General features: G+C 41.4%; 1 protein-coding gene across 2 annotated transcripts in view; it reads left to right on the top strand.

Moving 5' to 3' along the window:
• LOC121168055 (stAR-related lipid transfer protein 13) overlaps positions 1-16,384 on the top strand; it is a 171,642-nt gene that overhangs the window by 135,344 nt on the left and 19,914 nt on the right. The window contains exons 5-7 of one of the 2 annotated variants that reach the window (XM_040997824.1): positions 6,473-7,836; positions 9,322-9,495; positions 10,583-10,799. In XM_040997824.1, the coding sequence (XP_040853758.1) occupies positions 6,473-7,836; positions 9,322-9,495; positions 10,583-10,799 (1,755 nt within the window). The remainder of the gene's footprint in view (positions 1-6,472; positions 7,837-9,321; positions 9,496-10,582; positions 10,800-16,384) is intronic. The other variant, XM_040997825.1, reaches the window with a different exon arrangement.

Genomic DNA, 16,384 nt, shown 5'->3' on the forward strand with positions numbered 1-16,384 from the left:
ACAGCATTAAGAGAAGGTTTTGGTTAAAAAAAAAAAAAAAGTTATGGTTTTTAGAAGGTGAAGAGCAACAAAGAATCAATGGCTACCCTCACCTTGCAGCCAGCACCTCCCCTTTGGCATGTCAGAGGAGCTGCAGCTGTTGACAAGGTCTCCCCAAGATCCCTACCACCTCTCTCACTAAGACACCTCTTATTAGATGTCTTGGCAGCTGCAAACAGCAAAGTACAGTGAGAGAAAGCCCAGATGTGTAGCCATTATAGTACTCTCACTTGGCTGGGAGTATTAACAGTCTTGGATTGCAACTAATTATCCTTGAATTTTAGTAGAAGTTTTGAGTTGTGAGGACTCCACCAGCCGGCTTTCCAGTCTCCCATTACCTCACTGCAAGACTTACTTCTCAGAACATCCTTCACAATTCCCTTCGCTTCTTCCTGTAAGCTTTACCATGTGATGAGCTCTTTATACATCAAGGCAATATGCTATAACTACTAGAAAAATCTTCCAAAGAATAAGCTCAAACAAGTCTAGTGCTTTCCTCTGCAAAAGCTCAGAATGTGGATTTTCTCTTTCACACAGCCACCCTCTGACTCCAGCAGGAACTGGCCAGATACTGCTCCTATTTTTATTAAAGTTTTGTGGGAACACAGACACATCCATCCTTTTCATGGTAACAGTGGAGTTGAGTACGCATAGGAGAGAATGACCTCATGGCCCATAAACATGAACTATTTATGATCTGATCATTTCAAGACAAAGTGTTTTGATCCCTATCAGTGTAGAATAGTTTCCTAGACTATGTATAGCGAATGTCAGTTGTTTTTATCTTCATTTCCTGTGTGCCACAGACACTTTTGTGAAATTTAATACAAATGAAGTATTAGAAACATGAATGTTCTCTAAATAATGTAAAATTTGAGACTACAGTTTTTGTCATTAGACCCAACAGAGAAAATTGCTTTCTAATAAATAGTCAAAACAAAATGGAAGAGTGATAGATTAAAACAAAACTATTCACATTTTTATTGAAAGTGTACATAACTTGAAGAATTGTGATTGGATTGTGCACATAGTATGTTCAGCTGCATAACTAAGTTTACTCAAATAGAAATGGCACATTTTAAACACTTATATGCATACTTTAACATTGTGATCGACGGCATATAATATTTTAATGTGCTAATGAATTTCTTTGTTGTCTAATTTAGGCTAAATTTATATTACTGCTATTTACAGGGAACAATGTACACCTAAAGTGTTTCATTAATATCGGTCACCATAGATCAGTCTTACACAGTATGTTGACCGGAGCTATGAAACAAGTGATTTTGAAGTAGTTTAAAAGCTTAGAATATTCCCACTAACTTTTTACCTGAAATGAAGTGCATGATATCACATTTTCAAAATTCATCTTCTGCTCCTCATAATCAGTTATGTAATACAGTTATAAATTTACAAGTTTAAAGTTCCTTGTGTGAAGCAAAACACTCTTTGCATTATATACTTTGGGTTTGGGTAGATAAGTTAATCCCCCAGTTCAATAAGATGAGTCCATCGATCTCTAACCTAAGTAACATAAGCCTTGTCAGTGATGCCAAATCATTCTAACACTCTCTTAATTTCTGCACCTATCCCATAAATACTGATGGTTTAGAGACCTCTAGCCCTGGTGCATGTCACTGGCTCACATGATCTACAGTTCCTCATCTCTAACCCAGACTTAGGTCTTTCAATCAGCATTCTGAGGAGATTCTGGCTTCTAACTCCTCAGCCATCCTGATTATTCTTTAGAAATGCATCACTTAAAACATGGTACTTACAAAGAGGTTTGTAATCATCAGGTCATTGACTTCCCAGTCTTGTGATCCAAGCTCTGGTCATGCAGCCTGAGATTGGCATCCCTTTTCAGTAGCCATACATGGTTCATTTACACTAAACTTAAATCTGCAGCACTCTCAAGGCTGTTGAACAAGTTCTATCCCATCCTGCAGATCTTATAATACTTGAAATGCAAAGTTAAAGTCACTATATTTTGCTTCCTCAGATTTCATCTTATTGATAAGTCATCCATCAACTTTGTTAAGATCTTATATTGTTGTGCTCTGGCAGTTTTGGCAATCACTTTAAGCTTCATAAGATATTTGTACTAATAGTGTTATTTGTTTCCAGTGACAAACCATGCAAGGTGTAGAGTGTTGTCATTTTCATTTTCAGTTGAGTTTGTTGAGTCACAAATAGAAGGCCTTGCTCAAGATCCCTTAGTAAATAACCTGGAAAAATTCTTACACTTCAACAAGACAAGTTCTTCTGGCTCGTTCGAGTTGCTCTGATAACCTTGAAGCAAGCCTCTACGGTTACTTCCCTCAGTTGACTTCGATCTTTTGATCTCTCTCAAGTGCAGTTATTCAACTAGATATTAACAAAACTTTATGCAGCATCCACAGTAGGTAGCTGCCTTGGCCACCAAATTGTGGAGAGCCTTTTATCAGGTGCCTGGCTGAAACTTTGACATACTATGGTCTACCTAAGCCATTGAGATAGGAGAATCAATTTAGCTGGGCCATCATTTTCTTTATAAATACATCAGAATCCTATTCAAATGGTCTCTCATGATGTATTTATAAATAACCACAAATTATTTTTTAACCTTCCACTACCCTCAAAATGACTAAAGAGATGAAACTGATAACCTCTTAATAATTATACTTCCATAAATACTATTGAGGGATGCACCATAGTCCTCAGGGGCCCTGAGTGTAGTAAAAAACAACCGAAAATCTAGCACAATATATCCAGACAATGCATTTTGGTGAGTTGTCAGATGAATGAGTCACAAATAGTATAACAGGAAAATGACACAGACTAAATTACAGACTATTCCAGTACAAGCAAGAATAATTATTATAGTCAGATTTTTTTCTGCCTTAGTATAATGTGTACACATCCATTGAGACATAACGGAAAATACAGCCTTTGTTGTGTCTCACTGTCATTAATTTGAAAGATCCTCCAATCAGGCAAGAAACAGACATAAAAGTGTGCTCATCCTGTTGGGACATACCATGATAAGTGTGCACAGAAGATGCTACTAGAGAAATACTGTTTTGTCATTTTTGTTTTGCTTTTGTTTTTGTTTGCTTGCTCTGGCTCAAATAACCACGATGCTGCAAAATTTCCACAAAGTCATTTTTTTCCCGAGACTTCTGAACTTTTTCACATGCCTTGGTTGGGTTGTAAATATCTTTCTGTTGGCCAAAGCTAGCATAATACATTCTTAGAGCCTAGCAGACTAGGGAAGCATTCCATTCCCCAATCCATGGTGCCCAGCTTGTCAGCTTTTCTTAACCTAAATAAAGGAGTCCTTATCCAACTAGTATGTGGTTTGCTAACATAAGTAACCAGGTTTAAGAGAGTCATTGGAGCCACAACTAAATATTGTAGTTTCCATTTTTAAATATCTCTCTTTTCTTTAAAAGTCTATCCTTTTACAATAACAAATGCCTTCTCAAAAACTGCTTGCTGAAATGGCTTTTTCGCAGTGCCTTCTCAATATCAGCTTCTTTTCACTGACTTCCTGAAATGTGATATGAAAAACCACTAAGCTCAACCTTCATCTGTCATAATGCCACATATATAAATAGCTGTCGATTGTAGATTATTTCAGTATCCATCACAGGGCGTGAGCAAGTAGAAAGTACCACAAAGGAAGTCTCCTTGGAGTGATCAGTGTGGAATCTTGCCTATTTTTCCAAGTATAATTATAGTTTTTCCAAGTCTCTCATCAAAGCTTTGTACAGTATTTTTAAAGATCAAAGCTAAATTTCCAAATGTGATGTCAAAGCTATGAAATTCTTATTAGTACCTTGGATTTTTACATTCTTCAAGTTTGTCACTTATTACAATCTGTAAAAAAAAAAATCTAGATTTTTGAAGGAATATGCAAAATGGGAATATGCTAATGGTTTGTCTACCTGTTTGCTTTTTTATGGAAAAAGAATATATTACAAGATTTAGGAGTGTTAGGATTGATGAGCAACTGAACAAACTTTGACAAATAACAAACAATGAAGGACCATTAAGTGCATTTCAGAATTTAATCACCTCAGTTAACCTGTGAGGCAGGGCCTTTGTTATTGATTGGTTGCTTGGTTGATTGAGTTAAAAGGTAGACAGAGAGACAGACTGGTAGAGAAATCTTCCATCTGCTGGTTTACTCGCTAAACAGCCACACAAACAGGACTGCTCCAGACCAAATCCTGAAGCCCAGAGCTCAACCCAGCTCTTCTTCCTAAGTGCCAGGGACTTGAGCGTTTGAGCCATCACTTGCATTCTCCCAGGGTGTATGTTAGCTGCAAGTTTGATCAAAAGTGGAGGCCGGACTCAGGCCAAGCACTTGGATATGGATGCAGGCATGCCACACTGTATCTTAATGGCTGCATCAAACTCCTGCCCTAGGTAGGGCCAATTTTTAATCTCATTTTTTAAAGATTTATTTTATATTTTTATTTTAAAGGCAGAGTTACAGAGAGAAAAAAGTCAGAGCCAATTCACTCTCTAAATGACTCCAACAGCCAGAGCTGAACCAGTCTAAAGCTGGGAATCAGGAGCTTCTTCCAGGTTTCCCACATGGGTGTTGGGGCCTAATGACATGAACTGACTTCCCAAGGAATAGGCAGGGACCTGGCTCAGAAATGGAACATGCAGGATATGAACCAGGGTGCATATGGGATGCCAATACCGTAGGCAGAGGATTAATCTACTATGCCGTGGTGTGTCCCTTTAATCTCAGTTTATAAGTTAGAGAAACTCATAACTTTTGTCTAATCACATAACTCTTAATTTGTACCGCTAGCACTCAGACCAGGTCTTAGAACCAGTTGCTAAAGTAAAATAAAATAAATTCACTTAACAAAAAAATATTAAGCAAATAGAACAGACTTGGCACTAAGGAGATATAAATAATATCAACAGAGATAAGAGCTCTGCTTGAGATGAGTTTCCTTGTAATAGCTTGGAAGTTCTATGCAACCTGCATTGTGGTTCAGCAAGTTAAGCTACTGCTTGCAACACCATTATTCCATTTCAGAACAGCAGTTCAGGAAATATAGGTTGTCCCTAGCTTCTCCATTTCCAGTACAGCTTCCTGCAAATATCCCTGTGAAGGCAACGGAACAGACCCAAATATTGGTCCACTACCACATAAGGGGGAGATTAGTAAGCAGTTCTTGGCTCCCAGTTTCTTAGTGGCCCATACTTGGCTGTTGTAGCCATTTGGAAAATGAACCAGTGGAGGAAAAAATCTCTTCTTACTTCACTCCACCCCGTCCCATTCCTTCCTCTGTCTCCCAATATTTCTGTTGCTCTTTCAAATAAATAAGTGAATAAACAAATTTTAGAATTGAGCCTCTCTAGCAAAGGTTTCCAATATGGGACTACTGACATACCCACAGTTCATATCCAACATTTGGAATGTTCTGCGAAAAGCTGTCTAGACTGGGGATATGCTAGAGTAAAGAATTATAGCCAGATTTTGCTGTAAAGGATCCAGAAAGAGGTGGCCAGGGCTTAGGCTAACAACACTACAGTAAAGGAAACAGATTTGAAAAGCATTTTACAGTTGCGTCTTGGTGACATGGATGGTATGAATGTGGAAGAATCCAGCAGTTCAATCCAAAGGGAAATCATTGATCCTAGGTTGGAGTCTGGACTGGGTCCAAGAATGTGGGGAGATAATTGAGGCCATCTCTGTCAGGGATTGCAAACACCAACACAAGTGAAGTCCATGGAGGAGGTACAGAGTACATAATCTTAAAGCCATGGTGAGTGACCCCAGTGAGCTTGGAGGAGTCCATTTGACACAACAGGCTGGTCCAGCAGAGTAGCTGGTTGGCATGGCCTTCAAATTAGATCTGTAGATTGGCTTTTAAGTCTCTACTTCAAGGCATTCTACAATTTGCTGCTAATTAATACAATGCGAGATGAGGATGAGGGGGTTCAGCTGTGAGAGCTCTTGATGTTGAGATTCGGAAGAGGAGAGTTGTATATAATGGTCCCAGGGCACTGCAAAGAATTTTGCTGGAAAAGAATCAAGTGCTCTTTATTGCTGAGTTGCATTTCTTTGTATTAAGGAGGGCTGCAGGTGTTTTATTTGGAGACTATCTGACCAAATTGAAATTTCTCACTGCTTGTAATTGGTTAGGGAAATCTTCTTGGGGAGGAAAAAAAAAGTGGACTCACAGATCTTACAAAAATGGAAAGGAAGGACACTGGGCGAGTTGACAAGAGAGCCTCCCAGCATCCAAGGAGGACACAAATATGCAGGAGAGAGAGTGGTAGTCTCAGGTGCGAAGAAACCCAGGGGTCCTCTAGGAAGTGGGGAACAGACAGACAGGAAGAGCTCGCCTGTCCTCAGCTCTTCTAAAGTCCCATGGCCCCCACACCACCTGTCACGAGCATCCACCTTGATGTTTTACAGGGTGAAGACTCAGATGAGGAAGATCTCTGCATCAGCAACAAATGGACTTTCCAAAGAACCAGCCGCAGGTGGTCTCGCGTGGACGACCTCCACACCCTGTTCCCCGGAGGGGACAGAAATGGGTCACTGGGAGGCCAGAGGATGAGAAACACCACCAGCAGTGAGAGTGTCCTCACCGACCTGAGTGAGCCTGAAGTTTGCTCCATCCACAGCGAGAGCAGCGGAGGCAGCGAGGGCCGCAGCCAGTCAGGCCAGTGTGGGGCTGACAGCCCGGTCATGCTGGAAGCCACACTGGTCAGCAGCAACCTCCAACAGTTGCCCCAAGAGGTCCTCAGCCACCCTTTCCATGTCAGGAATGAGAAACCTAGCAGGGCCAGAGCCAAGTCATTCTTGAAACGCATGGAAACACTGCGCTCGAAGGGATCGCACGCAAGGCTTAAGGGGCCAGGACGGACAGGTGGCCTGGTCATCAGCGGGCCTGTACTACAACAGGAACCAGAGTCCTTTAAAGCCATGCAGTGCATCCAGATCCCAAATGGACATCTCCAAACTTCCCCCTCCACTGCCTGCCAAAGAGGACTTCCATGCTCTGCTAAATCAAGCGGCGACAGCAGCCCCTCAGAAAACAGCAGCAGTGGGGTGAGCACTCCCTGCCTGAAGGAGCGGAAATGCCACCATGAGGCCACCAAGCGTGGGGGCATGTACCTGGAGGACTTGGATGTGCTGGCGGGAACAGCACTGCAGGAGGCAGAGGACCAAAACCACAGCCATGGCTTTCACTCCCAAGAGAATTTGCTGGTGCATATCCCCAAGGATCACAAACCAGGAACGTTCCCCAAGGCACTGTCCATAGAGAGCCTCTCACCCACAGACAATAGCAATGGGGTTAACTGGAGGACTGGAAGCATCTCCCTGGGCAGGCAGCAGGACTCAGGGGCCAGAGAGCAGAGGCTCATGGCACCCTGCCACAGAGCAAGCCGAGTCAGTATTTATGACAATGTCCCTGGCTCCCATTTGTATGCAAGCACAGGGGACCTGCTGGACTTAGAGAAAGATGAACTCTTCCCTCACTTAGATGACATCCTGCAGCATGTCAGTGGGCTCCAGGAGGTGGTAGATGATTGGTCCAAGAATGTCTTGCCTGAACTGCAAACTCAGGATGCACTGGCTGGGGAGTCTGGCCTATTGCCCTTCCCCTCTCCTAATCAGATCACTTTGGACTTTGAAGGCAACTCAGTCTCAGAGGGCCGGACAACACCCAGTGATGTAGAGAGAGATGGTGCATCTCTGAATGACACTGAGGTCCCTGGGGTCAGAGAAAGGAGGGACTCTGGTGTGGGAGCCTCTCTGACCAGACCAAACAGGTGGGTTAGCATGCTTTTATGAAGTGCATGGTCAGCCGTTTCATAGCAATCATGTTTTGTTTTATTCCTCTACTAGGCATTGATAAAGTCTGGGCTATAGGTTTAATGCTGCTCTAAGTGGTTTGTGTGTTTAAGAATTATTTAACAGAAATATGCATTTTGTACTGGTATCATGTTAATTGAACCCTTGTGAATTTACATTCATCTCCTTAATGTTTATTTTTATGTTACCTTTTTAAAAAAGATGTATTTATTTGTGCTTGAAAGAGTCGCAGAACAAAAGAGAGGAAGAGACAGAGAATCTTCCATCTACTGGTTCACTCCTCAAAAGATCACAAAAACCAGAGTTGGGAACCAGGAGCTTCCAGGTCTCCCACATGGGTGCAGGGGCTCAAGAACTTGAGCCATCCTCCTCTGCTTTTCTAAGCCACAAGGAGGGAGTTGTATCAGAAGTGGGGCAGTCAGGACTCAAACCAGAACCCAGATGAAATGCTAGCACTGCAAGAGGACAGTTAGCCTGGTCAGCCACCATGCTGGGCAACCTTAGTTTAATTTAAAAAAAAGTTTGAGCCTCTTAACATATAAAGCACAACATGAGACACAGTATCTCTGGAGAACCTTGCATAGTGGAAGCCCAGTTCGTGCACTCATGGCTCTCTGTACATCCTTGCAACAGTATGAATTTCATTGTCTTATCCCCACTGTTAAGCTTTTTCTCATCCCATGAAAAAGTCCTGAGATCTAAAGTGTGTACTTTGTAGGTTTGGTTTTGCTTTAGAATGTCAGTAGAAAAAGACATAAATTATCTGTGAGAAGGCCTCACTGGTAGAGGCAGCACCACTCTTGTGGGCTGCTGGGGTCTGGGTGAGGCAGTGATGTTTGCTGGGGCTCACTGATGGGTCAGTGCCTTCTGGCTGCCTACATTGCACCTGTCATCATCATCATAACCCATCTCCGTAATAACAAGGCTTGGAGCTGGGAGGCATGGAAGTCAATGTGAAAAACATCTGGGTCCCCAAACATGCAAGAGCTCTCCATCTCTCTCTCTCTCTCTCTCTCTTTCTCTCTCTCTTTCTCTCTCTCTCACACACACACACTTTCTCTCTGTCTTGCCCCCTCTGTCCCTCTTTCACTTTGTGTTTTGCCGCCACTATTACCACCCACTTATTCCCTCACACACGTAACTCTCGACAGTTTGGAAATTAATTTGGAAATAAACAAATAAGAAGAATTTATTATCTCCCTTATTTAAACCTCTTAATGAAACAAGCAGAAAATACGACCTTTTCTATATTTCTTCAGCTTGGAAAAAAAATCCCTTCCTCTGTTTATTCTGCACTTTTGTGTCTGCAGTTCCTTTTGCTTTATGATTTTCTTGGCTCAGAAATGATCTTGATTAACTACTTATATACGGGTGAGATCTTGTGCTTTTCAAATAACAAGTCCACATGGTGACCAGCTTATCTGATGGTCTCTCTGGTCAAGGCGACTCCGATGGAACAGCTTCCAGCTCTCACACCAGCCCCAGCCCTCACCGGCATCGCCCCACATAAGCAACCAGACGGCTGGCCAGCTGAACCTGCTCCAGCGCTTCTCCCTGCTTCGCCTCACGGCCATCATGGAGAAGCACTCCATGTCCAACAAGCACGGCTGGACATGGTGCGTAGCACGTTCCAGAGAGGGGATCGTTTATCCTAGAGCTAAGTATGTGATGGCAAAAGCTTCAGTATTTCCTTTCTGCTTTCTGAAGAATCCATGCACTGCCTGCACTGACTAACTCCTGGGAATAAGGCGCCAAGCTCTGCCTTTCTGGGCAGCTGCAGCCTGGATGTGATACAGCCCACAGGAAGCCTTGCGTTATTTGTAGCTCTCAGTTGGTTTCCAGGGAAGGCAGTCAGTTTCTGGGAAAAGACAAAAAGACAAGTAAAGGATGATAAATTGTGAAGAGAGGAATTAAAAGCAAACTTGCCGTAAAATAATTCTGGCTGTTTGCAAAGAAACACGTTAGCACGTGTCACTTATGTTTTCTGGCTTGATGTGGAGTTCACCCCTTAAAGCACTGATTCCTTCAAAGGGTAATTAATTCCTCGCATGCATTTCTGCCTATATTTCATTAGCAGAAAAAGAAAAGAAGAATGTTTTATTACTAACAATCAGCAAAGACATGTTGGAACTGGAATGTAGCTCTATTACAAATGATTTGGTGGATTTGAAAATATAAAATGTTTCAATAAGTTTTGGTGTTATATATCATGTGTATAGAACAACTGATATAGTTACATAAGAGTATTTCATAAGTTTCAACGTTGCATGATCAAATCAATATATGCTGTGTATTAAAATTCCCTTTTAAAAATATGAGACTAAGAAACCAAAAACATAGACAAGGAATGTGGTTCCTCTTCCATTTCTCCTTTTAATCTCCTAACTCCAATGAGATTCCTTGCTTCTCTTTCAATTTTAAGTTGTGTTTTGGTTGTTTTGTTGGGATTTTGAAGTATTCAACTCTTGAGAGGTCAGTCACAGTTAAATTGAAACGTTGTCCACAGGTCTTGAAAGCAGAGCTACAAAGCTACAAATGCAACCTGCTAACATGACTGTACTGGTTAGTAGAAATAACTTGTACTCAAAGGTCCCATGTAGTACTGCCGTGTCTGGTGATGAGCTTACAGAGAATGCTGAATTCCTCCTGTGCCTGTTGGACATTCCAACAATTGCTTGGCTTCCTTCTCACTTACTTCCACAACCTCTTCCCACAGTGCACCCCAGGGGGCTTGCATGACCTGCTTTCTGTGAATTCTAGGTCAGTTCCAAAGTTCATGAAGAGGATGAAAGTTCCTGATTACAAAGACAGGGCTGTTTTTGGCGTTCCTCTCATAGTCCACGTCCAGAGGACAGGACAGCCCCTGCCCCAGAGTATCCAGCAAGCACTAAGATACCTGCGCAGCAACTGCCTGGACCAGGTAGGCTTTAACCCCCAGACAGGGGTTAGAACTAATGGCATTAGATTGGACTGGGCGATGCATGCCTCACCAAAGGTGAAAAGCACTGTGATCTTCTGATGTCCAATTTAATTTGACCAGGCTGCAACCTCCTGGAATGATTTAAGCTCTTTTCCTCTCTGGCAACCTGATTGCCCACCTGGAGTGACCAACAGAAAGTTAATGTTCATGATTTGTCCCTGTGATGTCTAATTTGCATACCCTAAAACCCGGAAGTGAAGTTATGGATCACATTTCCTGTTTATTATTGTCTCAAATGCAGCCATTGATTTCAAAACAATCTTTTATGCTTGTTATATTACTTTTGTGAAAAAAAAAAGATTTGAATTTTATGTCTCCCTGTATGAATTAATGTTTTAAAGTAGTCTAATGACCATGAAAACTTAAGGCAAAATTTCTTTTTAAAATGTGTAAATACAATAGCAAAACTGTATCATCTAAAGAAAGTATCCCCTGGTCATTAGAGCTGACTAAAAAGCTTATTAAACAAAACATTCAGAGATTATTTTCTGCCTCCAGGACTGTGTGGGGTTCAATATACTCATAGGCTATGATGAGTCTGGAGTACGACCCATCCTAAAATTTACCAAGCAAAGCCATTGTCTCTCAGATATTCTATACCAAAGAAAAGCAGTGTTGTTGTTTGATAAATTGCACCTGTGAAGTGGAGTAGAGAGGTTTTACACTGTGTTTTTTCAATCACCCTCCTCGATGTCATATGGAAAATCTATATCAATCAAAGATTATTTTTACTTTCTACCATTGGTCTTAACTCAGCAAATAGAATTGAGCTAAACCACATGAATTAGAAAATCTTGGCCACTGTTGCCTATGGAGATGCCAACATTGAGGCTTCCCTAAAAATCAAGGCAATCTCTTGATAATGCAGATATCAACATTCAGTGATATCCAAGTTAGTTAATGTAAGATAGGATGTTTCCATATGCAAGTGTCATAGTGAAGTGGCTACCATTATTATTGTTGTAAGGGTGACTGTTTCAGCTGAGAAATGATTCTTATAGCTCATTTCCTATTTCTCAAAAACAAGGGAAACCCATACTGCTTTAAAACTAGCTGCTCATCTTTTTCTGATACCCCATGTTGATGGACTTGGGAATGACACCCCATTGGAACAAATCAGTGAATCTGGTTACTTAACCACACATTTTCCATTCTTTCTCTCTCTTTCTTTACTTTTTGGAGGATTTTCCAAGAACTCAAATTAATCAAACTTAATGTTCTATGAGTGTTTAGTTGAGGAAAAAATCAGATAGACTACGTGAATATGTGGAAATACCTACTGTAATCTCTTTTCCAGTGCTACAAGTATAGCAATCAGGTCCCCTGACATAAGACTTCATGGCCACAACTATGCTATTGCTGGTTTGTTAGTACAGAATGAACAGTGTGTTTTGTGGAAAGCAGCCTTGATTCAAACACATTTTTTCCCAGGCATCTTCATTTTCGTAGGAGTATGTATGTATCAGAGTCTTTGGCTCTAGCCAACCAAGCACAGGAAATATTTTATTCCAAAAGCACGGCCAACTAATGCTTATCAGCAAAAGCTCCATTAAGAGAAAACAGTGTTTGTTCAGGAATGCTTAAGGGAAATGCAGTCAACTGTGCCATTAATTTAGTAACAATAATGTTCCTTGAGTGCTCAGTATTTTTTAGGCAGTTGTACTAAGCGTTTTACGTTCATTGCCTCATTTAATCCCAAATCCACCCTGGGCGATGTCATCCCCAGGTCTCAATCCTGGAGCTAATGCTTGCTTATGTATCTGTATAATTTCTTGGCCCATATTTGTAACCGTGCATTCCAGTATCACTTGGTAGAACTGCTTGTCCCCAGTAAACTTTGAAGTCAGGCCCTCTCTACCACAGAGACACGTTAAGAAGTGCCTCTACACAAACCACTAATGTCCACTGTCGGGATCTTGTCGATGGTGTTGTTCAATATGTCACATAGTATGTTTTCCATGAGAAAGGAAAAGACTCACTTTTTACTCTAACTAGCTCTAGTACCTGAAAACATTGTTTCTTCTGGACATCACTGTGTTTTGGATTTGTTTTTGCTTTATATTATAGAGAGCAGACCCAATCAGCTGAGTGTGTTTTACTCTTGTATTGGCCACTATAAAGCTTGGAGCTTGGAGTTTTCGGTATATTGTATCGTAGTTAACTTATTAAAAAGTTCATGGAATTAAGAAATGCTTACTTTGATGCAAAAAGAAAAAAAAATGAGATCCATGCATTCAAGGCATCACCAAAAAGTTCATGAGAAATATGTGTTTTTAAAAAGTTATGTATGGATTTTAAATTTTTCTGTGCCAAAATAAACTTTTTATTTCATTTCCATGAACTTTTTGAAGTATTTTCTCATGTAATTTTTCAGTGTGTGTCTTCCACATAAACCTCAGCCCTAGTTTCAGCTCACCTTTTATATTGTCTTCTTTTTGCTGTAATTTTCATAGGAATCATTCCTGACTTAATTGTATTTTGCAGTTCATTGTTAAGATACTTTAGATCCTTTCTTGAATAAAATTGGGTATTAAAAACAAATTGCCATTCCTCTAGCTCACTCACTCCCAAGTCTCTAGAGTGGAAAGGAAAGCACACCTGCCTTCTGTAGATTCTGAATGAGATGCTTTTACTGCAATCCTTGGATCTAGAAGCAAAAGTCTTAGATGTAATTAGAATAGAGTTAGCATCTTAACCTTCTCAATTCTTGCTCACAGAAATATTCCCAGTATCCACTTCTCCTCCCCCGGTTTCTATTTCCTGCAATCTAGTAGACTATCATCATGAAAAGGCAATGTGTTGCCCCAGCTTTGTAGAATAAAAGATTTATTTCAAGGATATCAATACTGATTCTAAATGCCACCAAAGTGAATGAGGAACACTTGTGTGAGAGATGTATGAGGACGTGGGGTTCACAGGGGAAAGCTAGGCGCACAGAAAGAAGAATCTCAGAGCGTGTGGCTCACCAAGACTCTCTGAGAGGTTTGTAGGACTCAAAACAAATGAGTCAGGAAAGAAGTGAATGCATGACTGAAAGGATTGAGAAAAAACACAGGATAGATGCCTTTTCTTCACTGACTGCAGCTCCATGGGGATGACAAAGATTCATGTCTACACAGGGCCTTACGATCTCAGCCCTAAGTCCTAGAGAACCTCATTCTCTGCGGCTAGCTTTCCTGTAAGCCATTCTTGACTGGGAACCACCATCAAGACGTCGGCCTTGATCTCTGGAAAGAGGACATCTACAATGGGCTGTATCCCTTCTGCTGCTGAGTGCTCATCTCAAAGCCATCACCATGCACAGTTGAGCCCAGCTACACCAGGTCTGGAGCCATAGTCTGCATCTCACCTGCTGGGCTCCCTGCTGCTGAGCAGCTTCCATACAGTGAGACACATTACATTCATTTCCACCCTTGCAGCTGGCTGTTGATGAAATGAGGACGTTTAGCCTTCAATTGTGAACCATTTGTATTCAGACTTAGTAGTGTGTGAGAAGAGCCCCACTTTGTCATCTAAGCTTTTTATTTTTGCCCTGAATCAACTGTGCGAAGAAGGATGGGTTAAGCCAGGCTCCTGATGACTATGAGAGTCACTGCAGAGAGAGGCGAAACCTGCAGCACTCCAAAGCAGAATCCACTGCACACTCTGCTTATGAATCTTTCTCAGTACAACCAACCTTTCTTCATTAGCTGTGCACATCTCTAAAGAAGAGGAAATGGAAATCCTGATAAACATCATTAAGCCCTGAAAGGATTAGCATAAACAGGATGCCACTGAGGAGATTTAATATTATTTAGATGAAATTTGAATTCTAATGCAGCACTCATGCCCAAACGCTCCTTCTAATGGAGCAGTAAGTTTTAAAAGCCTGATTAGGCTGGGAAGATACTTCATACTCAGTACCCAAGATCCTGTACCCTATTCCCTGCTAACCACTGTGTCCAGAACCTACCCCAGATTAAATGAGAGGCGCCTTGGCCCCGATGTTTCAAATTCTATCTGGAGTCTTCACTTTCCCCTAGCTGGATTTTCAGGGAAAATGCAAAAGAGACAGGAAAGGAAAAGTAGGTCAGAAGAGTCTTCTCCTGTCTTAGTTTTGTCTTTATAAGGAGAAAGAGAGATCACACACAAGAGAAATGCTTGCAAAACAAATGCTGCAGAGCATGTCCCAGCGTCCCCTTTTAGAGAGGGCATTTGAGCTCCGGTTTCAAGGAAGCTGAAAGAGACTAGTTACACAGTGTGTAGGTCACCCAAAGAAAATGCATTAATACAGAGTGGGGTTGCTTGTTCATGAATTATTGGAATTGGCCAAAATAGTGAACAAGTGTAGGTCACTGACTATGTGACTGCCCAGGTTGCCCACAACTAGTGACAAACACAGAGGAAAATAAATAACATTCGCCTTCCGTTAGTCTTCCTCACAACAAAGCTAGATTCACTCTCTATCAACAGCTGTGAGCAGGATGTCCTCGGAAGCCATGTTTGACTTGGAAAGAACTTTCATTGGAAATGCAAATTTTACCCTTTCTTTGAAAGTTGTTTTGAAGAAGAAATAATCTTTGCAAGTCACTTGGGCCATTACCTACCTACACATTCTCCTCTGGTCACAGTACTTTGCACCATAGAAAGGTTCTGTTTACTGAGTCCGGGTGCTGCCCACCACATGTAACAGACCCTCTGTCTGCAGTGGCTCATAAATGGGAAGTTCATGATCTGATGCAACACAAACAAAATCGTCAGGAAAGAGGTTGGTTCTGGAGTAGTTCATTTAACAACTCATCCAAGAAGAAAGGCTTCCTGCATGGTTGCTTCCTTGTCTCGGCAGCTGCTCCATCTGCACAAGACAATCTTTCTTTTATTTGCTTTTGAAAAGAAATGTTCTTCAGTGCTTCCAACAAAAATCCACAGAACCCAGCGATGTTTCCTTTCCCAACTCTTCTGGAAGACCAGGGCAGGGCAGGAAGGTTATTGTCAGACATGGAGGAGGAGCAAATCAATCCCTGGAGACCCTGTGGACATCCTGGGAGCACAAAGTCAGAAAAAGTTGCCCAGAGGCGCATCTGGAGCACTCCAGACATGTGTAAAATAATTTAAATAACAATATTCACTGAAAGGAAAGAGAAACTTGAAAACTGAAAATATCCAGAAAACATGACCTGAATGTGTCTGACACAGAGACAGACCCTGGGAGTGCAGATGACAAAAGAAGGATGTATGCCACAATTTAAACACAAACACTCATCTGCTTTCTTCTTTTAATAGATTCCAATCAATATTTCTCTGCAGTTAAAAAACAATAGGAGTTCTTCTCAAGTGGAATAATACCGACTCACATGAGGATAAGTGTTTGTGAGTCATGTTGAAGAATTCACCTTCGGGGCAATTAGATTCTGGCCTATGATGTGTGCAAACCTGGGCCTCCTTCCAAAATTGAAAAGGGGATACAAGCAAATTGAAGATGCATTCTCTTCAGTAATCGCCCATTGACAGCTTGAATATTTCTTTGGCAATGCATGCTTTCTTCT

The sequence above is a fragment of the Ochotona curzoniae genome, unplaced genomic scaffold (genome assembly GCF_017591425.1).
Source record: "Ochotona curzoniae isolate NIBS_2020 unplaced genomic scaffold, NIBS_Ocur_1.0 patch48, whole genome shotgun sequence".
NCBI classification, from domain to species: Eukaryota; Metazoa; Chordata; class Mammalia; order Lagomorpha; family Ochotonidae; genus Ochotona; species Ochotona curzoniae.